This window comes from Stegodyphus dumicola, chromosome 1 (assembly GCF_044657685.1).
Source record: "Stegodyphus dumicola isolate Sdum_Otavi_A_Nest chromosome 1, ASM4465768v1".
Taxonomy (NCBI): domain Eukaryota; kingdom Metazoa; phylum Arthropoda; class Arachnida; order Araneae; family Eresidae; genus Stegodyphus; species Stegodyphus dumicola.
In genome coordinates this window covers 148,923,921-148,946,559 of record NC_140768.1, presented here as the reverse complement: position 1 = coordinate 148,946,559, position 22,639 = coordinate 148,923,921, and the positions used below count along the sequence as shown (strand labels likewise).

Sequence of the window (22,639 nt, the reverse complement as noted above, 5' to 3'; positions counted from 1 at the left end):
CTTTATTTAACACCTTTACAATTAATAAAAATAGTAACAATTGATTTCTTACTTTTCATGAAAGTTATAAAACGAATTAACTAAAACGTTCAAATTATAAAATTTAAATCCTACCATATAGCATTGTATCTTAAGGAACGAAGATACCAGCTATAAACAGAAACAATAAAATGTATTTAATATATTTTGATTATAGTTATATTAAATAACCTATTTTAAGTCCTTTTTTCACATCTGGAAAGAAAACCACATGACATTGTGATATTTTTTGACATAGTTGTCATATTACATAAAAAAAGAAAATTAATACTTACGTGTGAAAAATAATGCCCGCAATTTTTTTCGAGAATCTAAATGTGCATCCATATGCAATACAAGCTGACATGCTTCAAAAAGAAAAGAAAAAAATGTTGCAATGACAGACTTCTTTGCACAAGTCACGGTGATAACAGGAAGATGGCCGCCAAGCTTCACCGTTTGAGTTGAACCTTCCCTCCTTCTATTCTAACCTCCTTGGAATTTTTGACGTCATGGAAAAATCGACTAGTTTCGCCAGGATGGTAATTCTTGAGCATGCGCTGAAGGGCGTGAAGTAACATAAACAGAACTTTGGCTTGCGCTTGTAAACAGTATTAAGTATATTGTCTGAAAGTGTATTCGTTTATTTAATTGCATAATTTTACTGTTTCTGTAATAAGAAAACTTCATTCAGATAAAATTTATTTTAATATTATTATTATCTGGTTATAGGATTATACAAAATGCTGAATACTCTAGGTACTATCGTAATCTTCGCATAACCTTTCACATTGGATTTTGCCTTATCATTTTAAAATATATTGTATTATAAAGATTAAATCAAAGCAAATTACTTTGTTAGAGGTGTGAATGTTCTAACTGAATTTTCTTTTTATCACTTATTATTTATTTCCTCTTTGAAAACACATTCATATTTGACAAATAATCATCTCAGCTGAAAATTTTTTTATCGTTTAAAAACTATATTTGTCAATAATGTAATAAAAACTCATTAATCTAGTGCTTCATAGATCAATATGACAACGAATTCAAAATGTTTTAAAAACAGTTCTTTAATCTTTATTTTGTAGTAGATGCAACTAATGTCACAGAAAAAGTATTTCAATAAAAAAGTTCTCCATGTTAATTCAATAGCAAAATCATTTCTATTTCAGTGAGAAATCCACTTTCAATGCTTATATAACAGAAAAATGTAAGATAAGCATTTTAGAAGTTTTAAATATAAGCTAAAGTTTTACTGTACAATTTTATGTAAGAAACGTAATAATTTACTTTCATTCCTTTTAAATCGGCATATTAGTTTCCAATCAACTAAAATTTATGGCAAGTTAGAGACTTAACACACAGTATTCCGTCACTTAAAATATCAATTAATTGTTCTTTTTCATTTAGAGATACATTGGAATTGAAAATACCAAAGGCAAAATGGGTCACAGATCCAACCTAATTCCTTATTTGGAAATTTTTCAAAAATTTCTGTCAATTTTATCATATGTTGTTTTAAACAAGAAATCTGTATTATTTTCTTTAGTGAATTGTGAAAAAGCATGTTTCTGTTTTTTTTTTTTTTTTTTTTTTTTTTTGTTCAATTCTCCTTGCCAAAGTATTGGCTTAGTTTTAAAAGCTTACATTAGTACAAACTGCGACACAGTGTGTCTAGGTAAGATTATTTGTTTTAAAATGTCTGTTAATAATTTCAAATATTTTCTCTCCAGTTGCTTTTCCTTCCCAAATATTACAACATAAAAAATATTCTACTGCGTCATTTTCAAAAACATATCTCACATAAACGATGAAATGAAGCATTTTAGTAATGTCGGTAGTTTCATCAAGTTTTATAGTAAAGACTGGATTTTGTATTCTATAGTGTCTGATATGACAAAAATTTGGTAAGAAACAGTATCTTTTTTATGCTATTGTTTTTAAATCGTTACTATATTTTTCTGCGTGCATAAATGATGTCATTTTAATTGCTGAAGGAAGAATGAGCGACTCTCCAATTGTATGAGGTTTTAAATTTTTTGCAATTAAATATGAAACTTTTAAGGATGCCTGTAAATCCTTCTCAGGAACTATTGTATATTTTTTAAAAAATACATTTTAATTTTTCATGCTCTCAGCTTATTCCTTAAAAAAAATCTTCAGATTTATTTACTTAATCTTTATGTTTAGTTTCTGAAGTACTTTTCAGTTTTACTGGCGCAAATCTCGCCAAGCAGACTTTGTTGACGACAACATACAATATACACATAAAAAATGTTAACAAACGTTAGTTCTAAGAATTTTTATTTTGAAGGCACAAACATTTTAATATCTTTTAAAATTTTGTAAAAAGCCAATAAATAAAGATAATAAATTTGTAAAAAGACATTAAGAATTTACTATATTTTCATGGTTCAACATCCTGATTCGCCGGTTCGTATCACGTAACACCACGTGATCTCATCTCACGTAAACTACGCTAAAAAAATCTAATTCTCTCAGTAATTATCTACATTAATTTCAAGTTAAATCTTAATTTGGAATACAAGTTTAAATGCAAGAATTATTTCAATTCGTACAAATAGCTTACTCAGAAATTATGTAAACCCGCAGTGCTTTACTTCGCTACTGCATTCTAATTAGAATTGATGAATTTAACCCTTCATTTTGCCTTCGGGTGAGTGGTGTGATTGCAGTCTAATTGTCTTAATTACCGTGAATGGTCTTGGGGCATAAATTTTAATTATCTTGTAAAAATTCTATGTGGTTGTATGCCAGTATTGAAAGAAACAATCTGATAAGAAATGGCTGCGACTTGTTTCGAAAATGAGGCGGAAAACGTTGGCAGCGAAGATATTCCGTTTGGCATCAGTAGTACCGTTGTTGGCGACTTTATTGTTTGCGGCGGCAAAACGGGAAAAGTACCGTTTCTAAATGTATTTTTAATTTCGCAGGTTTCATGCTTTCCATTTGCCAAGTTTTCACTGCATTTAACACACAATGGATATTCTTTTTCCATTGATAATGCAACATGTAAAACAGTATAAAATAAACTCTTGATATTTACTCAAATTTTTTTTTTTTTTCAGAAGTAGAAAGAGAGCCAATGGTAACATTTTTGTTTGCATTTTCATTAATAGTTTTTCTCTAAGTTTATTTGATGTTGGTGCATCCATCCCATTTCTCTTACAAGAGATTTTGGGCCATTTAACCATCATGAACAAAATTGCATCGAAAACAAAATTGTTTTTATTATCCTTTGAGACACTACTGAATTTTCCAATGCTTAGAAAATGTTATGTGCTTACTTGACAATAAATTTGATTAGAAATAAGAAACATAGTTTATAAATGATGCGTATTACAATTACAAATTGCATGCAAGACATTGCTAAGATAGCCGAAAAAACTAAATCTTAGCTACGCGTATGCAGTTGCTTTGAAATTTGATTCGAGCTGTTTGGAAATCATCAAACATAACACATAAATCAAGTGAAAAGCAATAAAATCAGAATTAAAATATGGAAATGTTTAATTTAAAATTCCTGGCAAATGTTAAAAAACATCCAAAATTCTCTTCAAATTCCGTATATCTTTTATTCTCAAATAAATTTTTTTGAATTTGGTGACCCCCCACAAATTTGTTCATGACTCCCAGGTTAAAATTTTGTAAAAAAACAGGTTATCAATTGCATTTTGAAAAAAAAAAAAAAAATATGATTTCAGGCTTGTCTTCAACAGAACAGCATACAATAGAGTATTTTCAAATTTACGGGAAAGTACGACTTATGTGAAAATTGATAAAGATTGGCTGTCCAATGTGAAAAGCGAATTACGGTTTAATATGTTATGTTCATAGCTTGTGTATTTTGCTATGAACATAACATATTAAACCGTATTAACATATTAACTATAAATACAAAATGATCCGTTCTTGCAAACTTCTGCTGGAATAACTGCTAGAATATCTATCCCATTTCAGATGAACAGAAAGCAAGTGTAGTATTCTTATTCAACAATTACAATACTCTTGCATAATACTTACGAGGAATGAAATTGGTTACTTAACTAAAGTGCAGTCAATTTTATTTCTTATTTACATGAATGATGTATCACACAAAGCTGTGTAGGCTGGTGAACTAGCGATGATGACTCAAAATGCATCTTTGCATTCAGGCATACACTCCTTATAAGAATATAAGCATGCACTGGAGTCCTAGCTTTCAGCAGGTACATTTTGTTGTGCTATGCAATCTCTGTGGGTCCTAAATTCTAAAAACTTTTCCACTCCTAAATTCCAAAAATTTTGCTACTTGATATTTCTGTAAATTCTAAAATTTGCACACCTGCCATAACTGCACTGGCTGTGGCCTCAGTTATCCAATGTTCCAACAAATCAAATATTGTAACATTATTTTAGACCAGACTTTCTTAAACTGTAGATCGCAACCCCCATCTACAGCAGGGGGTTGCAAAAAATTTTAGTAGTTTGGGTATTTCTTAAACTTAATATAATAATTTTACAATTACCCAATATTTTTACACAATGTACCTGAAAATAGATAAAATAAGACAATACAAAGAGAAAAACAAAAATGTTTCGACGCATTCTGTTTATAATATAAATGTTCATTTTACTTGCTTTGCACGTGATGCTGTCATTTCGTCTGTTACTTAATTAAAATGTTCACATTGTTCTGTCTTAAAATGAGAAATTAAAGATAATGACCTAAAACTGCGATACTATCTTACAATACAAGTGGAAAAATTGACAGTTTCACTCGCGCGTGTGTCAGATTTTTGCAATGCTTATGGGGTCCCACAAAATTTTCATAAATATTTTGGGGTTGTGGAAAAAATCTATGTTAAAAATGGGTCACGACTGAAAAAAAGTTTTAAAAAGCCCTGTTTTAGACCAATCAGTTTTCTTACGCCAACCCATTTTTTGCCTCTTTTGTTTCTCAGCCGAATTATGTTTCTGTGGGAATTTTTCTATATTTTTACTGCTTCAGCTGAATGGAAAAACACACTAAAATGTTTCAAATGACTATTAGGGAAAGAGAATCAAATATCCCACATTATTATTATCTCTATTTATCTCCTGTTTTGATTGAGTTATGTTTTTTGATAGAATTTTTCCATATTACATATTTCAGTTCAACAAAAAATCAACTTTTATAATATTGAGGAAAAGCATGTACTAAAATGTTTCAAAATGAAAATTTGGGATAAATAAATATATAAATTAGTTTTTTCTAGGAGTGTAGGAGTTCTTATATATAGTATATAAAGAAATTTAGAAACAACTTTTCACAAAGTCTAAAAAATTGAAGTTCAAATGATCATAAAATCCTATAAATGTGGAACAATAATAATTTAAAATGTAAAAATTAACACGTTAGTAGTAAGCGGAGGTAACCGGCCGGCGGAAGTGACGTCACAGAAAAAGGGCGTGGTCGCCGCCATCTTGAATCACGTGACAACCGGAAGTGACGTAGGCGGAATAACATCAAAGTTTCGTTTTTATGGTGTGGCAACGATCTTTTCAAAGTTTTTATTTTTTGTGGCATCGACACTATTTTTAGGTTTTGTGGCAACGGTATCTTGAACTACGTGTTTGGAATGACATCACTTTTAATTTATTATTTTTAATTATTTGATATGTGATTAATATTATTTTGTTATTTGATTAATTTTTAATACGTCATTAATTTTAACTTTTTAATTATTAACTATTATTTTTAACTATTTAGTACATCATTATTTTACTTATTACCCTTAATGAATTTTTGTGGAAATTAATATTATTTTCTCTGAATTTTAAAAGTAACTCCACAGCCGAGATTCGAACTCGCTATCTCTGAGATGGGAGTCTAGCGCTTTACCGCTCGGCTAAGCCCTTCATGTTATCAAACCTGTTATTTTTCCGTTTGGAGTGAAAATCACCATGACGTCAATAGGCTGGGGGGAAACAGGCAAACGTCATCTCTTTCACGTTGCAGCCTGTCGAAACCGCTTCACGCTTTCTACATCCGCCATGGCGAACGTATACAATCTTAACAACCAATAAGCATTCCGCTAACAATATCTATCTTATTTCAGCCAATCAGCGTGTTTGTTTCTTATACATTGCCTATAAATTCGCTCGCTTTCACGATTTCATCATTTCTACTCTGATTCTTGCTGAGTGAACGTTATTTTGACTCTGTCATTTTCCTGCGCCATTTCGTTTTCTTGTACACGATGTCTGCTAAACGAACTTATTCTGCATCTAATGTAAGTATTTTTTCGCTTGTACTTAATGTCTAGATTACTATTTTAAACACGAATTTTATTTCTTTTTGAATGTTTTATTTATTTAAATTTTTAATTGCCAGGTCCTGTTTGAAGATCCTGACTTTCCTTTTCGCGACTCAGATGACGATGTAAGTTTTTACACGTATTTTTAACGCACTTTTTTTATTTAACGTATTTTATTACTATTTGAATGTATTTTAAACGTATTTTATTTTATTTTGATAATTAATCGATGAAGTGGATCAGATTTCTCTGGAAAATCCTATGGATCTACACTTGTATTATCAAGTGGGTTCCGGATTTGAGGTAAATATTTAAGTATATCTTTATTTAAGTATTTCAGCATTTTTAGATTCTGCTAGAATACTTTTTTCTTAGTACTAAAATTAATGTATTTATTTATTTTTAGACTTCGCCGTCATCAGCTCGTGGGTCTGTTTTTATGCCTGGTTCCGATGAATGTTCTGTGTGTGTTTTTCTTTTTTGCATGATTTATTAAAATAATGTCTTTTTGAAAATGTTTCATTATTACTGAAACTTATTTTTATTTTTCAGATCGATGAGGCGATTGTACTAACGGAGAAGTTCCGTCGGAGAAATCATAAGTACCAAGCCGAGGAGATTACCTTCCGGGCCAGTATAGATATGGAACGGATGCCTCTGAACATGCTAGGTGTTCCGATGGTTCGAATTCCTGATACCATCCGGGAACTATTCGAGCAACTTATTCGCCGGACGACAGCCCATTTGGTACCTTCGGACCTCATCCGATTCTGCATCCAAGCAGAAGGGTTGGACAAGCCTATCAGCACTTCCTTAATGGCAGTTTCGACCTTAACAGTCGAAAAGATTTTGGCTGCTGTGATGAAAGTGCTGCAGTCCAAGGATAAAATCGAGCTAGACTCAGGATTCGTGGTGGACGTGATCACCATCAGGCGACCTGTGGGCGCCGGTGGTAATAGGAAAGTCATCAATATCTCCGTGGATAGACTGAAGAAACAGTCAATTTTGTCCATACCCTACGATAAGGAAGGACTGTGCTGTGCCAAAGCCATTGTGTATGCCCTCGCACATTTGAACAAGGATAAGGCTGCCATTAAAACCTTGCAAGATCGTCGCCGCCCAGCTCTTGTAAGCAGGGCAAAGGAACTCCATACGGTAGCAAATGTTCCCTTAGGCCCGTGCACGTTTACTGAAATCGCTATATTTGAAGACCATCTGGATACTCAAATCGCTTTCTTCTCATCGGAAAATTTGAACCAGGTAAGTCAGTTTTGTCTCCAGATATTTATATTTTAAAATATATCTGTTTTAAAATACAAGCTTACCTAAAATTTTTTCTGCATGTTTTCATATCGTAACTTTTTAGTTCTTTTCTATTTTGTACTATGTTTATGGTAATTTATTTTGTACCTGAATAATTTTTAAAAATTGCTTTCAACGGACTGAAAAATTAAACGAGTACCATTATAGTTTAGGTTCATGTCGTTTGCATGTTAAAATTATGTCTTAAATGCACACTGAATGTTTAAATTAACTTTACGCATGTATGCAATTCGTTTTGCTATGTTAATGGGTAAAAAAACTGATTTCTAAATTGTTCAATTTGAGAATTTATTTTTAGAGAATAGTTTAGAAGTTAAAAATATAACGTGAAAATATTGAATGCACGATGAATCTTTTAGATTGCTTTAAATTTTTTATATTAACTTTTATGCAACACGCATGAAATGCATGGATGTATGCAGCTCGCTTCGATGTTAAAAATATAACTTTTAATAATTAAGTGCATGCTCAATTGTTAGATTAATTTCATATTTTATGTATGCAGTTTGTTTAAACTTGTAAAAATTTTAAATTTTTATATTAGCTTTAACTTTTATGTATGTAATTCATTTCGATGCTATAAATACACAGTGAATGTTTAAATTAACTTTATGCCTATGTGCAGTTCGTTTCCATATTTTAAAAAATATGTAATTTCTAAAAACCGAACGCATGGTGAATTTTTATTTTTAGAGAACTTTTAGCATTTTAGAATACTTTAAATTCGTTTCTGCATTAAAAAATATAATGTTCAAAACTGAATGTATTCTTTTTCTAAATTGTTCGATTCTGGAATTTATTTTTAGAGAAAAGTTTTTTCGTTTAGAAATTTAAAATATAACGTGGATCTTTACTTTTAGATTACTTTAAATTGTTAGATTAACTTTAGCAATTAGCTTTGATGTTAAAAAAAAAAAGATAACTTGTAAAAACGCATGGTGGAATTTTTAGATTCTTTTATATTTTATGCATGCATGCTATTTCTTTAGACGTTAAAAATATGCCTTATAAAAATGGCTAGTGAATTTTTAGACTACTTTAACTTTTAAGATTATATTTTATGCATATTCACGCATAAAATGCATGCATGTAGGAAATTTGTTTAGATATTCAAAATTTAGGGTGTATAAAATTGAAAGTTTTAGATTATTCGATTTAAGGAAAAGTATTTTCTGTTTAGATGTTAAAAATATAACTTGTGAAAGTTTTTACTTTTAGGTTACATTGACTTGTTTAGATTATTTTTATATGCAATTCGTTCTGATGTTAAAATGAAATGCACAATGAATTTTCAGATGATTAGGCATGTAATTAGTTTAGATGCTTAATGCACAAGTAATTTTTAGATGATTAAGAATTTAATTCGTTTCTATGTTAAAAATATATCTAAAAGGGTTTGATTTTTGGAATTTAAGAGAAAATTTGTATCTACGAGGGCTATCCAGAAAGTAGATTACGTTTTGGAATAAAAAAATAAACAAAGTATAGGAGACAAATTTTATTATATACAGATGAAAGCCACACTCAAATACTACTTTTCTACATAGTCACCATACAAATTAAGGCATTTATCGTAGCGATGTACGAGCTTGGAAATTCCTTCGTCGAAAAATTCGGCCGCCTGCGCCTTCAACCACTTCGTTACCTCTTCTTGCCTTCCATCTTGCACAAAACTTGTGGTAACCAAGCTTTTCGCTGATGATTTCGTGCAACAAACTTCGCGAAATTTGTGGAAAACTCAAAGAAAGTTCCGTTATTGTGAAATTTCGATTTTCACGGACTTTAGCATCGACTTTTTCGAGAAGTTCGGCGGTCACTATGCTGGGTCTCCCACTTCGATCTTCGTCGTGAACATTGGTTCGGCCATTTTGAAATCTTATGACCCACTGACGCACTCCACCTTCAGTGATAATGTTGTCCCCATACACTTCACGAAGCTGCCGATAGATTTCTATCGGTTTACAGTTTTTTGCAGTCAGAAACCTTATTACTGAGCGCACCTCGCAGCTCGCGGGATTTTCAATTAACGCAGACATTTCAAACCGTCACAGTATCTGAACGGAGCACAGCACGAACCTCTCACTAGCACGGCTAGATGCAGACTGAGCTGCGCAACGCTCTGACCCCAAGATGGCCGCGCTAGCCCCGCCCCTAGCGGACACAGACGGAAACGTAATCTACTTCCTGGATGGCCCTCGTATGTTTTAGGTGGTCTATAAAGGAAAGGAGAGGGCTCAACGGATCAATTTATGGCTTCACGATGGACATTATGACGTCATCAAATCCCTGAAAGGAATTTTCGGCAGCAACCATTATTGCACAACCTGTGAAAAGGCCTACCAAATGCCTGAACGTCATAGATGTGCCAATGCCTGTCCCATATGCTTGAGGACCGACTGCTTTCCGGGCCAGCCCCAACGATGCCAGAATTGTGATCGCCTTTGCCGATCCCATGCCTGCTTTGAAGCACACAAACCCCTGACTGGAAATCAAGAATTTTCGCTTTGCGATAGAGTAAGTATTCTGAAATTATTCATCTAAATCAATATATATGCAAATTTCTCGTTTAAATAATTTAAATGTTTATCTATCGTATGTTTAAATATTTTGAAATTTTCGTTATAGGTATACCAGTGCAGAGAATGTTGCCAAGTGATCCGGAGGCGGGATTGCCCTAAAGAGTTGCATAGGTGTGGCACCACGAAATGCCCTTCTTGCAACCAGTTTGTCGTGGCTGCTGAGCACCGTTGCTATTTGCGACGTGTTGCTCCGAAGAAGTCCGAGAATAAGTTCATTTTCTTTGACTTTGAAACGGACCAGTCTTCGGGGGAGCATCTCGTAAATTTCGCGGTGGCTCAGTATGCCGACGGCACAGAAAAAGTGTTTCCAGGATACGCGGCATGCCGAAACTTCTGCGCCTGGCTGTTCTCTACAGAGCACAAGGGCTTCACCGCCGTGGCACACAACATGAAAGGGTAAGTTAAAAATACCATAGTTTGCATGCTTTTTAAGTACGACTATTTTTTCAATATTATTCATGTTTTTTTTTACTTACAGGTTTGACGGACAGTTCGTGATGGCCTGGCTCCTGGAGCAAGGCACAGCGCCGGAGGTGATCCCTAACGGGTCTATGATCATGAGTGTAAGACACCCCAATCTCAACATTCGGGTCATAGACTCGTTAAACTTTTTACCGATGGCGTTGGCCAAACTACCGGGGTGCTTCGGTCTCAGCGAGTTAAAGAAAGGATACTTCCCTCATCTCTTTAACTCGAGGGAAAACCAGAGTTATGTCGGACCGCTACCGGATCCCCACTATTACAGCCCGGATACCATGAGCACTTCAGCCCGACAGGCATTTCTGTCCTGGCATGAGAAACACAAGGGGGATGTGTTCAATTTTCAAGACGAGATGCTGGCCTATTGCAGGTATGTTTTTTTCCTTTTTCCTTGCTTTAATTTTATATTTTATGTTTCGTATATTTAACATTTTCTTTTTATATTCATAGATCGGACGTGGATATTCTTCGCCGCTGTTGTCTGGAGTTTTGAGCCCAGTTTTTGGATGTGGCGGGTGTGGATCCATTCCAGTAAGTCATTTTCTCATTCTGTTCTAATCATGTTTACAATTATGTTATGTTTAGTGTCTCATACCATCCTTTTAATTTCTTTTCAGATACGTTACCATTGCGTCAGCCTGTATGGCAACGTATCGGAGTGGCCACATTCAGCCCAACACGATTGCCATTGTGCCCACACACGGCTACGTCAACTCAACGAATTACAGCCCTGATTCGATCCGGTGGTTAGACTTTGTTGCTGCTTCGGAAGGCATTGCCATTCAACACGCTTTGAACGGAGCCGGAGAGCACAGAATCGCCGGAGTCTCGGTAGATGGTTTCTGCCAAGCAACACAAACCGTCTATCAGTTTCAGGTATGTAAAAAGTAAATTATATTTCTATATGATTCTTTTTAATGATTTTACACTTTTAATGTTTAATTTACATGTGGAACACTATTAATATATTTGTATTATTTTAGGGCTGTTTCTTCCACGGGTGTAGTTCCTGTTATGACGGTGATGTCATTCATCCACTAAAAGGAGTTTCCATGACAACGTTGCGAGAGAAAACGGAAGAGACCACACGAAAGCTTCGCACCCAGGGTTTCCACGTCATAGAAATGTGGGAGCATGAGTTTCAGACAGAAAAAGAGGAAAATCCGGATCTCCAAGCTTTCCTGGAGCAACACCATCTGAGGGACCGGCTTAATCCTCGAGACTCATTTTTCGGAGGACGGACCAATGCCCTCAAATTGTTCCACGAGGAAGACGCTAAATATGTGGATTTCACATCCCTCTATCCATGGGTTCGTACTTTTTTTATTATTTTAAAACCTTTTCATGGATGATGTGTTTTTTCTGATTTTTATGTATGTTTTTTTGACTTTTTGTTTTATTTCACAGGTGAACAAATATTGCGTCTACCCTGTAGGACATCCAACAATCATTACGAAAAGCTTTGGGGATATAGAAAATTACTTTGGACTTATCCAGTGCCGTGTGATTCCTCCTCGGAACCTCTATCTCCCGGTACTGCCCTATCGGTGTAGGAAGAAGCTCATGTTCCCCCTGTGTCGGACTTGTGCCTTTCTACAGTCTCAGTCTTCCTGTACCCACACAGACGATGAAAGAGCTCTTGTCGGAACGTGGGTATCGGAAGAAGTCAAGCTGGCGATAAAGAAAGGTTACCGTCACACATGTAAGTATTCAAAGATTATTTAAATTATTTGTCATAACCCAAATTTATTTAAAATCTTTTGTCATAACTGAAATTTATTCTTTATTTTCTAGATTTACGAAGTCTATCATTTCAAAGAATCGTCTACTTCCCTGTTTCGTTCCTACATTGATCTCTTTTGAAGATCAAACAGGAAAGTTGCGGTTGGCCTTCGGAGTGTGTGACGCCTGAAGACAAATTAAAGTACAATATTCGCCAGTATGAAGAAAGAGAGGGCGTCAAGTTGGACGCTGGAAAGATTTCCAAGAACCCTGGGCGTCGACAAGTTGCCAAGTTGGCCCTAAACAGTTTCTGGGGCAGGTAAGATGATTTGTTTTGGACTTAAATTTTTTGTAAACATTTTTAATTCTTTGTGATTTATGTTGAATTTTTGTTTCAGATGGGGCATGAACGTCAACAAAGCGCAACTGACCTACGTACATACGGTGCCAGACTTTAATAAGATATTCGCGGATCCTACTAAAAAAGTAAGTTTTCTTATCGATTTTATCCATCTATAAGCTTAGTGTGTTTCAAACTGTTAACTCATAACTATTTTGAACTGTTAACTTATGATTCTTCTTTTATTTTCAGATCAAGGATGTCTTTCTTCCCACGCCTGAGGTGGCTGCCATTTGCTGGGAATCTTCAAAGGAGTTTGTACCGCAGGATGCCTCGACCAACATTTTTCTAGCAACTTTTACGACAGCTTGGGCTCGTCTCAAGCTGTATAGTGAAATGGAGAAGCTGGGTCGAGATGTCCTGTATCACGACACAGATTCCATCATCTATGCCTCGAATGGTTGCAACGATCCCCCCTTAGGAAACTTCTTAGGAGAATTTACCGACGAACTGGATGGAGATGTTATCAAAACCTTCGTGTCAGGTAAACACCTTTAAAAAGTCCCTTATTTAATATGTACCAAAAAATGTTTAATGTTTTTTCTATTATCTCTTTTTTCTCATGATGTTTTATTTTTTCAGGAGGACCGAAAAACTACGCATACCAGACGGCCACTGGGAAAACCTGCTGCAAAGTCCGAGGATTTTCATTGAACTTCCGGAATTCCCAGTTGCTGAATTTTGAAGCCATTAAAAGTCTGGTCTGCAGCCTCGACCGAAGTGAGATCATCTCTGTCCACAACCCCTGCAAAATCACCCGAGAAGCGAAGAGAAGAAAGGTGGTGAATAAACCGGAAACAAAACTGTACAGAATTGTGTTGGATAAAAGGGTGATCCAACAGGACTTGACCACCTTACCATTTGGGTTTTGAAAATAACTTTTGTAAAAATGTATGGTATGTACACAAAATGTTTGTATGTAAAAAGATGTTATGCACAGTATTTGCGTGTAAAAACTTATTTAGATAAAAAATAAACAGAAGTTTGAAAATTATGGTGTTTTTCTTTTTTCAAAGAATGGCATGAAAGGTAAATTTTTATTATTTTAAGAAAATTGTTATATTTTTTCAAAAATTATTATTATATGTTAGTTTAATTAGAAAGAAAAACATAACGCAAATAATCAGAAATTAACTTTTATTCATATCTCAAAGTATTACACATGTCATTACAATTTTAGCCACAGCTGCGAAGAGGATTTTCTTTTAGGTCTAGCATACATAGTTTTTACATTCATTAAATGTTTGTTTTTGACGAAGTCTTGAGGAAAGTTGTTAACATTCAGTACATTTTTAAACTGTTCAAAGGCAAAAGGTTTTTGAGTTCTATTTCTCAACAGAAAGTTTATCAACTGAACAATGTCAGAGCCAGAAAACACATGATCATCCAGAATGAGTTCTTTATTCTGTGTCCAGGAAATCTGATGCTCTTTTAGAAAATCTATTATTTTCTGTGCCGTTCTTTTCTGCTTCACAGGAACTGTTTGCATAATTTCTTTTTCTATATCTTTCTCAGAACGTTGTTCAGGCGGTTGTTCTTCGGAAGTGTTCACATGAGGAAATGTAACATACTTTTGCAGAACCTGGATGTACAGTTTAGACTTTTCTTCATCGTCCATTTTCTTTTTTAAGATGTTTCGAATTTGTGTGTCTAAATCACTCAAATGTTCATCTTCAAATTGCTGCATACGATCCAGGGGTACCAGAGCAAATTTCTTACTGTGTTCCATGGATAAGGGAGGATAAGACACTGACTGCTGCAGGAATCAGGAAAGATAGGAAACCGTCACCTTTTTGAACCAAAAGACGTCTTTTCTTAAAAAGAGGTACTTTTTTGTCCGCTAGTTTTCTTAAAGTTCTTTTAAAAGGGGCGAGTCGATTTTTGACCCGTTTGGTGATGGGTATGTTTCCTTTTAGAAGATTTAAAACACACTCACAAACTGATTTTATGAGATGATTCGGACACTTTTTCCGTACAGCTGCTTTTATTCGACATTTTCCTAATAGTTTTAGATAATCCACATCCTTCAGATGAGACATGCTGATGACAAATGAACTCTTCTTCCTGCACACTTTCTTTTATATAGGTAGCAAATGCAGCCGCTTTGGTTAAAGCACAGCAATTAAATCCTTTTGCATGAATCAAACATGTTAAAGAACTTTTCTTTTTTAAATTCTCTATCTTAGGACAGTCTAGATTTATGATGTCTCTACCTAATAAATTTTCTAAAAATAATTTCTTTTCTAATCCTTTCACGTATATGACAGAATAAATAGATGACAAATATTGCAAAATAATACGAAGATGAGTATAAGGTAATACACCCTCACTCCAATTCATGTGATGACGATTTCTTGTGACCCAAGCAAAACACTTTTGCTGAGATCGTGATAATGTTTTCCAAGGTTGAGGAGGTAAAAATGACCAGCAACTGTGATATCCGTCATGCACAGAATACAAGGCTAATTCTTTAACAACGTAGCAATGAGGCATCCATTGAAAACCTTCGAAATCGATCACGATGGGAGAAGACATGTTAGCCATTCGACGTCTCAAACTGAAATGAACTATCGGGGCTGGTAGACATAGTATTTATCCCCAGGAAAGATGCCTGTACGAAGGCGAAGCATTTCACTTGTTTCAGGTCGTAAATCAATCAACAAGTAGCTAAATGGAGTTGAAGTAGCATCCTGAAAAATTTCTTGAAAGGCCTTTACTTTTCCGGGGAACATTTGTCTAGCTAAATGCATAATTTGACTTTTATCTCTAGGATTTTTGTATAGGACAAGGTAATGGGAATTTAAATGAATATTTCTCATCTCCTTGCCTTGGTGAAAAAGATTTTGTGTTATAAAAACGACTGAAAGGTTTCGGTGATGACTTCCTTTTGTAAAAAGTTTGCTTAAGCGAGTATCACTTGCTAATTCAGACATTAAATCGTCTATGATAATTAAAGCATTTTGAAGAGTCTGCAGGTTAGATGGTAATCCTTCTTCAAAATTTACGTTTTTCATGGAATTAAAAAGAGGTTGATAACTTCCGTAGCAATAAATAATATTGGTCGGCATGGGATGGAACATTTTATGATCTATCAATTTCTTCACAAAAAATGTTTTTCCCGAACCGGTAGGTCCGCTCAGAAGACAAGTAGAAGGATGTACGAACTTGGGCAGTTCCATTTTTGGAAATGACAGCATGTTAAGAAAACACTCACTTTTATACTTTATCGAAAATCCTTTTGCATAAGACATTTATTCATTTTGTTTAAATAAGTGTAGAAACAAGAAACACAAGAGACATTTTTACAAATTAAAACAACTTTATTTTTTAAAAATCATGTTTACACCATATCTTTTTTTGACAAATTGAAATATTTGGAAATCATGATTCTTCCCATCTAAGGGTGATACAATGAGTTCCATACAGAGTCCTTGACAGCGTTTAATAATGAAATAAATACAATAATGTCCACATACATTAGAAGTTAAACTCTGAAGCGAAATCTTGTTCCAGCAAACATAACGATATTTCTTGACAAAGGATGTGATATCTTTTCCATATACTTCAGGCGGGAGTCCATAAGAGTCGAAAAATTCCAGAGTCTGTTGATCTGCAAGGTAGACAGCTAGCCAATGAGTTCCTTTTTCATCATGTTTGTCCGTATTGAGCACCAGTGCACAGGGAAAACTTTGAATCGCAGGTATTTTATCACAAGGAAAAACACCCGCATAATATCTCGAAGAAATAGGATCTCGAGATAAGATTTGATGAATCTGTGATGAATTCATCAGTTTCCAAAATCGTACAGAATATTTCGAGCTTTATTGATTTCTATCAAATTTTCAAATTCAGCGTACACTAATAACGAAACAGTTTGTTGTAAGGGAGTCCCAAATTTTATTTCTAATCTTAAGTTGCTGTGTCGAACTAGATTTAAATGAGAGCCATCACAAAGGTCAGGTGACAGGTCGAAGCGAAATAAGGAATATCCTTTTGAAAATTCTGATCTTGAAAGGTAAAGTCCTCTGTCGTCTGCATTCATAAATAAATTCTGATAAGCTCGTATGAAATGATTTTTGTCAAAATTAGGCTGAAGAGGATTATGAGGTACCGGTTGACCGTCCACATAAACACCGATAAAGTTCATATTATAATGCTTGAATTCGAAAGGAGACTTTTTATAGTTTCCGTTAAAGGCATCATTGTCGACGCATGCCACCACAATACGATTAGGCATTTGACCTATGAAAATATTGTCTTGAATAAAACTAATATTTCCAGTGGGAATGGATTAGGCTTTGCAGAGCACTCTATTAATGGGATATTTGGCTGTTGATTTTTCTAGGCTTTTGGCATGTCCTAGCACAACACCAGGGCTAACTCTCACTTTTCTTACAAACAATGAAGCTTGTTCGAGTAAAACTTTAAATTCACCTTCGCCCAATAAACAAAATTCTGGTTTGCTGCGTATGAGTTTAATTTTCATATCCACCATATTCAGCAAAAGTCTTTCCTGATGAAACATATCCAAGTGCAATCGGCCAATCATATCGACCGAAGCACTCAGTTTAAACAATTCTGCTCGTTGGTTGAATCCTTCATTCGGCTGAGTGTCTTGAATATCAAAAACGTTCAGACGTCCTGCTGTATCTTTGAAAAACAATTCTGATGACAGTTGAGACGTTTTCGTATCAAAACCATGATTCAATAATTTTTCTATCATGGCTCTGTAAGGATACGTGTTATTACTGGTGGAAACGAGTCTTTCATTTAAGCTAATATCCACTTGAGAAAACATAGAATGTAAAAAGAGATTGACAGGTCCCACTTTACTTTCAGCCGTGATTGGCTTGCCATCATTTTTTAAAATTTTCACTTTGACGTAGAGTTGTGTCTGTGATAAGTCTAGGTAGTCGTCTCCGCTTCCAGAAACATTGAATTCAACAGGACTTCCTTCCGACACATTGGCTAATGGATGAAATTCAACCCACTGACCTTCTTCTATCACTGTTTGAGTGGGAGGTAACGAAAATAAATCCAGTTCGGATTTTGCGCATTCCGGAGAATCTTTTAACAGAAAAGATATTACGAGTCAAAAATATCACGTCGTTGCACCTTCTTGGCTTTAGACGAAATGAAGTGTTTGGGGGTTTTGCGCTTCCTTTTAAACCTTCTGTGACCAATCATCTCGTCTGCTTTCTGAACTGCTTTCCTCGCTAATTTTTTGCCAGCTTCTTTAGATCTGGTTTTGAGGGAGACTTTAAAATTTTCTCCCGACAATACGTCGTTTGTAATTTGTGTTCCAGTCCGCAAAGCTTCTTTTCCGACTGTTTTGGCTCCACTCATCAAAAACGGCATAGCACTGCGAAACAGCTTTGCAAAAAATCCACCAATACCATAACCTTTCTGTAAAATGGTTCCTTGATAGTAAGGTAATCCATTTCCAGTTTGAGCTAAATAATAATCTTCAAATTTTTTCGTGCAACACGTATAAGGCACTCGCATATTTGATGCTTCTAATCTTGCATACACAATCCAAATGAAATCAATTTGCAGATGAAGGCTTCTTTTATAGAATTTGTCTCAGACGAAAATGCAACACAAGAAATACTTTGCCTCTTTCGAATAGTACTAAATCTCCAGAGTGAAGTCTTATGTCAATATGTATAGTCTGAAAATGTTGACGGATGACTGGCTAGTAAAAGGGCCGGGGGGTAATGAGCGTTTATGATGTCTCCGTCATTTCCTTCTACGGTGACAATTTTTAACAACGGGGCTTGTACATCTCCCACAATTTGAGGTTCTACGAGATCGCAATACACATACATGACAGGAAAAGATACTTTGGGATCGGCTACAAAAGGACTTTGTTCCAATCCTTTGTAAACACCCGGATCGAACCCTAGAAGCTCCGCTAATCCTTCGTGAAGAATGACTTTGCAGTTTTCGTCGGTCTTAATGGTCACTTTTTTCGTAACAGGATGGTAACTGAATTCAATCTTATTTTTATGAGAAGGTATTTTCATGGCTTTTAATTAATCTGGTATCGTTTCATAACATCCTGGAGGCACTCTTCGACCTTCCAATTTTCCATCACCCAAATCAAATCCAAATAAATTATTGTCTTTTCGGACGTTATACCATGTGTGAGGGTAAATAAAGTCCACAAGAGATAACTCCCACTGACTATTTAAATCCATCGGAGTAGGAAGCTGAGTGGTAAATTGTGATATTTTGTTGTCTGGAAAAAAACGCATGGAGTTGTCGCTGATCAGTGTGATAAAGAAAGACATGTTTCGTTCAAATGACAGATAAGCAGAATTTACGGGCCTTTTATACCCTTCTCACATCATCCACCCAAGCATTGAAGCTTTCGGAGTACCCCTGAAATTTCACAAAATATTCTATTTTCCCGCGACGTTTCCTCTTTTTTAAAACTTTTTCTACGGGATAATAACCAGAGTCCGAAACCTTTTGAAGTTCTTGTTTGTAAAAAGTTCCTTGTATAACTTCTCCTGCTAGATCTTTCAGTTTATAGACAACAGGAATCCGTCGAATAATTTTATAGATTGTAAAAATTTCTCGTGTCCAGTTTTGTTCGTATCCTTTCTCAAAGAGCATTTTTTCTCGGCTGATGTGTACCGTGTCTCCAATCTTTAAATCTGAAGAAATAGGGTTTTGTACTGGTTGCTGACTATACAGCGTTTTCCAAATTTTTTCTTGATTTTGTAATGTAACGGATACAGGTTCTGTCTTAATACTGCGATGCCATGTATGGTTATAACTGGATATCAATTTATCAATCACATCAATGTACTTTCGTGTATTCATTTCGGTAAAGTATTTCCACATTTTTGTTTTTAGAGTTCGATTAAATCGTTCTACGACAGAAGCTTTGGTTGTATTATGTGTCGTGTAAAAGCGAACGTTTCTCTTTTTCAAAAAATTTTGAACTTGTTTATTGGTAAACTCTTTCCCTGCATCTGTTTGTAATGATTCGGGTGTACGTTCCGAAAATATCTTTCCGAAAGCGGATTGGACGGACACGGATGTTTTATCTTTGAGAGGGATAGCCCAAGCGTATTTCGAAAGGATGTGTATACAGGTCAGCAAATATTTATATCCATCATCAAAAGAGGCCAGGGATTGCATATCCACTAAATCAGATTGAAATTGCTCGTTTAAGCCTCCTGCGATGACTCTGTTCCTGGAAAACTTGTGCCTCAAAGGCTTGTGCAAAGTATAAGAATCCTTGGTTTGCAACCATTTCTGGATGTCTTTTGTTTTTACGCGACCTTTTAAAGCACGATGCAAAGCAGCAACACCCCCGAAACTTGCGGGGACCTGTGGATCCCGATAGGTCTGAGACAGAGCTGCGTTCATTGCAACAGTTGTTATGATCTAAACGTACACTGATATTCATTTATATATATTTAACTAGAACAGAAAAAAATACCCTAGTTTCACCTATATAAAGATTTTAGAAAATAGGCCCAAAAAAGAAGAGAGAGAAAATGAATGCTACTTAACATCTCAAAGGTTGAACAAGTAATGATATATATGTTTAAGAATAACCATATTTATATTCTATAAAAATCAATAGGTTTGTATTCAATAGGTATTTTTAAAATTTATGTAAGTAATCATTACAGATTAATTCTTTTAAATAAGGTCTGAACCTGGAGACACTCATGAGATCGTTGTAAAATAAAATAACATTTATTGAGCATCCTAATTATTTTACAAATATTCATAGTATTCAATACCTAAGACACCATTGATAGTACAAAATGTGTTTCTTACTTCATCGAGTACATGGTTTAAACACACAGATTTTAAAAAGTCCTTGGTAATGTAGTGAGCAGGTCTCACTAACATTAAATAGGGTTCTTCACCCCAAATGTTTCCATAAAATTGCCTGGCGATGTCAACAGCATTGAATCTCAGAGCAATGGCATTCACAGTTTCTGTTTTATAAACGAGTTCTTCACAGTCTTTCAGCTGGGGATATTTCAGTTCGTCTTGTTGATTAAGAAGTTCGTCAAGTGACGTCTTTAGAATGGTTTGAAGTCGCGCTCTTCCCATAGAAATGTCAAAGAATTGGGGTAGATTTTCCTCTCTGACAGGTTCGTCGGATACGCTTTCGTAGGCTTCACAAAAGTTCATGTTTTGATAAACGAGGTTGGTGACAATATCGCTGATACGGCTAAAGTTGGACATCAGTTCTTCCCACTGCGTCGTTGTAATGCTGAGGCTACTTTTTTCATCTCCTGTCGAAGAGAGTTGCTTCAAAGTGAAGTGGGAATCTTTATACGTGACCACAAAATTCTTGGGCAATTCCAGATTCAGTGTCAGCAGGTCTGGTTCCTCCACTGTCATGTTGGTTGCGAGAACATTCAAACACCATGGCTCAAAATTTACTCCTCGTCTTGTCGGATAGTAAGCTTTACCATATTTGGCATACTCTCGGATGTGCACAGTCACTTTTCCCTTGTAAATGCTGGGTCCCACAAAGACATTGTCTCCCATGTGAGTCAGCTCCTCTGGAATAGCGTCTTCGGTGAAGAGTCCTTTGCGCTGAAAAAAAAATTAAAACAGTTAGTATATAATACATAAAAATGGGGTCACATACAATATCAACTTTAATATATAAGATTTTTGCAAATACGTACTTTTTTCTTGAAATGGGATGTTTCTTCTGCTTTTCTTTTGATACAAGAGCTAGCTGATTCATTGGGAACATCTTGGGTGCGGTTTTCATGGCTCAACACTTTATCGTTCAAAGGCATAGGTTCATTCTCAAATAGGTTTTCCATCTGAAAAAAAGTAAAGACAAATTAAGCACATATTGCAAATTCAACTCTTTTTTAAGTATAAAAGTATTTAGGTATAAAAATATTTTAAGTATAAAGTATTTTAAGTATAAAGTAAGTATTTAAAGATTAAAAATCTAAAAACAGTAACTTTTCAAAACGTTACTTACTTCTTTGTTGTTTCGTGCCTGATCCATTCGAAGCAGTGAAGAAAGATTGTCGAAGCAAAAGCAGGTACGTACACTCAGGGCGACAGGCAGGAAAGAAATGCGGAACGTTGCTCGGGATAACCTTATATCGGGTAGGAACTCTTTATTTCATCTCAACGGTGATTGGTTAAGAGACGGTGATGTCATATTTCAAAGAATCTGATTGGTTCACAGAAAAGTATCCATACACCTTAGCGGAGGCATACAAAGGTGTGATACGGCAGACGCCATTTTGTAAAACAACATGCCCCAACAAGAAATGGATGATGTCATTCCAAACACGTGGTTCAAGAGTTCGTTGCCACAAAACCTAAAAATATATATTCAATGCCACAAAAAATAAAAACTTTGAGACATAAAATCGTTGCCACAGAATCAAAACGAAACTTTTAGGATGTCATTCCGTCTACGTCATTCCTTCCATCTACGTCATTTCCGGTTGTCACGTGATTCAAGATGGCGGCGACCAAGCCCCTTTTCTGTGACGTCACTTCCGCCGGCCGGTTACCTCCGCTTACTACTCACGTTGACTGCCGCGTGCATTTTACGTGATTTGCGCATGACGCCAACTTGAAATTTTTATTATGAGATATATATTATGTTGAAATATTATCTACAGAACATAACGTTATATTATTGTGCTTCATGCTGGGGGTCACCAGCGACCTCCAAACATCTGTAGACTATTTTTGTGATTTATAATTTAAATTTTTATGATTTATTATTCTTCAAACCATTATAGTAACAATGGTACTATTTAAAAATTTATCAGTATCAATATTTATTTTAATTA

General features: G+C 35.0%; 3 protein-coding genes across 5 annotated transcripts; 2 read left to right on the top strand and 1 right to left on the bottom strand.

Moving 5' to 3' along the window:
• The first annotated feature begins 6,403 nt into the window (after positions 1–6,403).
• Positions 6,404–11,459, top strand: LOC146999325 (uncharacterized). The gene is made up of 7 exons (XM_085821881.1): positions 6,404–6,623; positions 6,727–7,580; positions 9,852–10,157; positions 10,269–10,618; positions 10,701–11,072; positions 11,153–11,233; positions 11,320–11,459. The coding sequence occupies exons 2-6, from the start codon at positions 6,963–6,965 to the stop codon at positions 11,193–11,195; spliced, it is 1,689 nt and encodes a 562-aa protein (XP_085678007.1). The 5' UTR covers positions 6,404–6,623; positions 6,727–6,962; the 3' UTR covers positions 11,196–11,233; positions 11,320–11,459.
• Positions 11,244–13,771, top strand: LOC146999324 (uncharacterized). 3 transcript variants are annotated; one of them, XM_085821888.1, is made up of 5 exons: positions 11,244–11,578; positions 11,686–12,012; positions 12,110–12,404; positions 12,497–12,910; positions 13,017–13,077. In XM_085821888.1, the coding sequence occupies exons 1-4, from the start codon at positions 11,345–11,347 to the stop codon at positions 12,553–12,555; spliced, it is 915 nt and encodes a 304-aa protein (XP_085678014.1). In that variant the 5' UTR covers positions 11,244–11,344; the 3' UTR covers positions 12,556–12,910; positions 13,017–13,077. The 3 variants fall into 3 exon arrangements, with proteins under 3 accessions (XP_085678014.1, XP_085678021.1, XP_085678017.1); XM_085821895.1 differs by lacking the exons at positions 11,244–11,578; positions 11,686–12,012; positions 12,110–12,404 and adding an exon at positions 13,407–13,771 and having other exon boundaries at positions 12,554–12,743; positions 12,823–12,910; positions 13,017–13,308; XM_085821891.1 differs by lacking the exons at positions 11,244–11,578; positions 11,686–12,012; positions 12,110–12,404 and adding an exon at positions 13,407–13,771 and having other exon boundaries at positions 12,554–12,910; positions 13,017–13,308.
• Positions 13,772–20,556: 6,785 nt separating this feature from the next.
• On the bottom strand, positions 20,557–21,907 carry LOC146999323 (uncharacterized). The gene is made up of 3 exons (XM_085811376.1): positions 21,808–21,907; positions 21,497–21,640; positions 20,557–21,401 (listed from the first exon to the last, which is right to left on the bottom strand). Exons 1-3 carry the CDS (start codon positions 21,832–21,834, stop codon positions 20,565–20,567), a joined length of 1,008 nt encoding a protein of 335 aa, XP_085667502.1. The 5' UTR covers positions 21,835–21,907; the 3' UTR covers positions 20,557–20,564.
• Between the last annotated feature and the right edge of the window lie 732 nt (positions 21,908–22,639).

Coding starts and splice junctions, on each gene's coding strand:
- LOC146999323 (XM_085811376.1), bottom strand. CDS start 21,834: ATGGATCAGGCACGAAACAACAAAGAA. Junction 21,641..21,807: donor AGGCACGAAACAACAAAGAA/GTAAGTAACGTT, acceptor ACTTTTTTTCAG/ATGGAAAACCTATTTGAGAA. Junction 21,402..21,496: donor CATCCCATTTCAAGAAAAAA/GTACGTATTTGC, acceptor TTTTTTTTTCAG/CGCAAAGGACTCTTCACCGA.
- LOC146999325 (XM_085821881.1), top strand. CDS start 6,963: ATGGAACGGATGCCTCTGAACATGCTAGGTGTTCCGATGGTTCGAATT. Junction 10,158..10,268: donor AATTTTCGCTTTGCGATAGA/GTAAGTATTCTG, acceptor TTTTCGTTATAG/GTATACCAGTGCAGAGAATG. Junction 10,619..10,700: donor GTGGCACACAACATGAAAGG/GTAAGTTAAAAA, acceptor TTTTACTTACAG/GTTTGACGGACAGTTCGTGA.
- LOC146999324 (XM_085821888.1), top strand. CDS start 11,345: ATGGCAACGTATCGGAGTGGCCACATTCAGCCCAACACGATTGCCATT. Junction 11,579..11,685: donor AAACCGTCTATCAGTTTCAG/GTATGTAAAAAG, acceptor GTATTATTTTAG/GGCTGTTTCTTCCACGGGTG. Junction 12,405..12,496: donor GAAAGGTTACCGTCACACAT/GTAAGTATTCAA, acceptor TTTATTTTCTAG/ATTTACGAAGTCTATCATTT.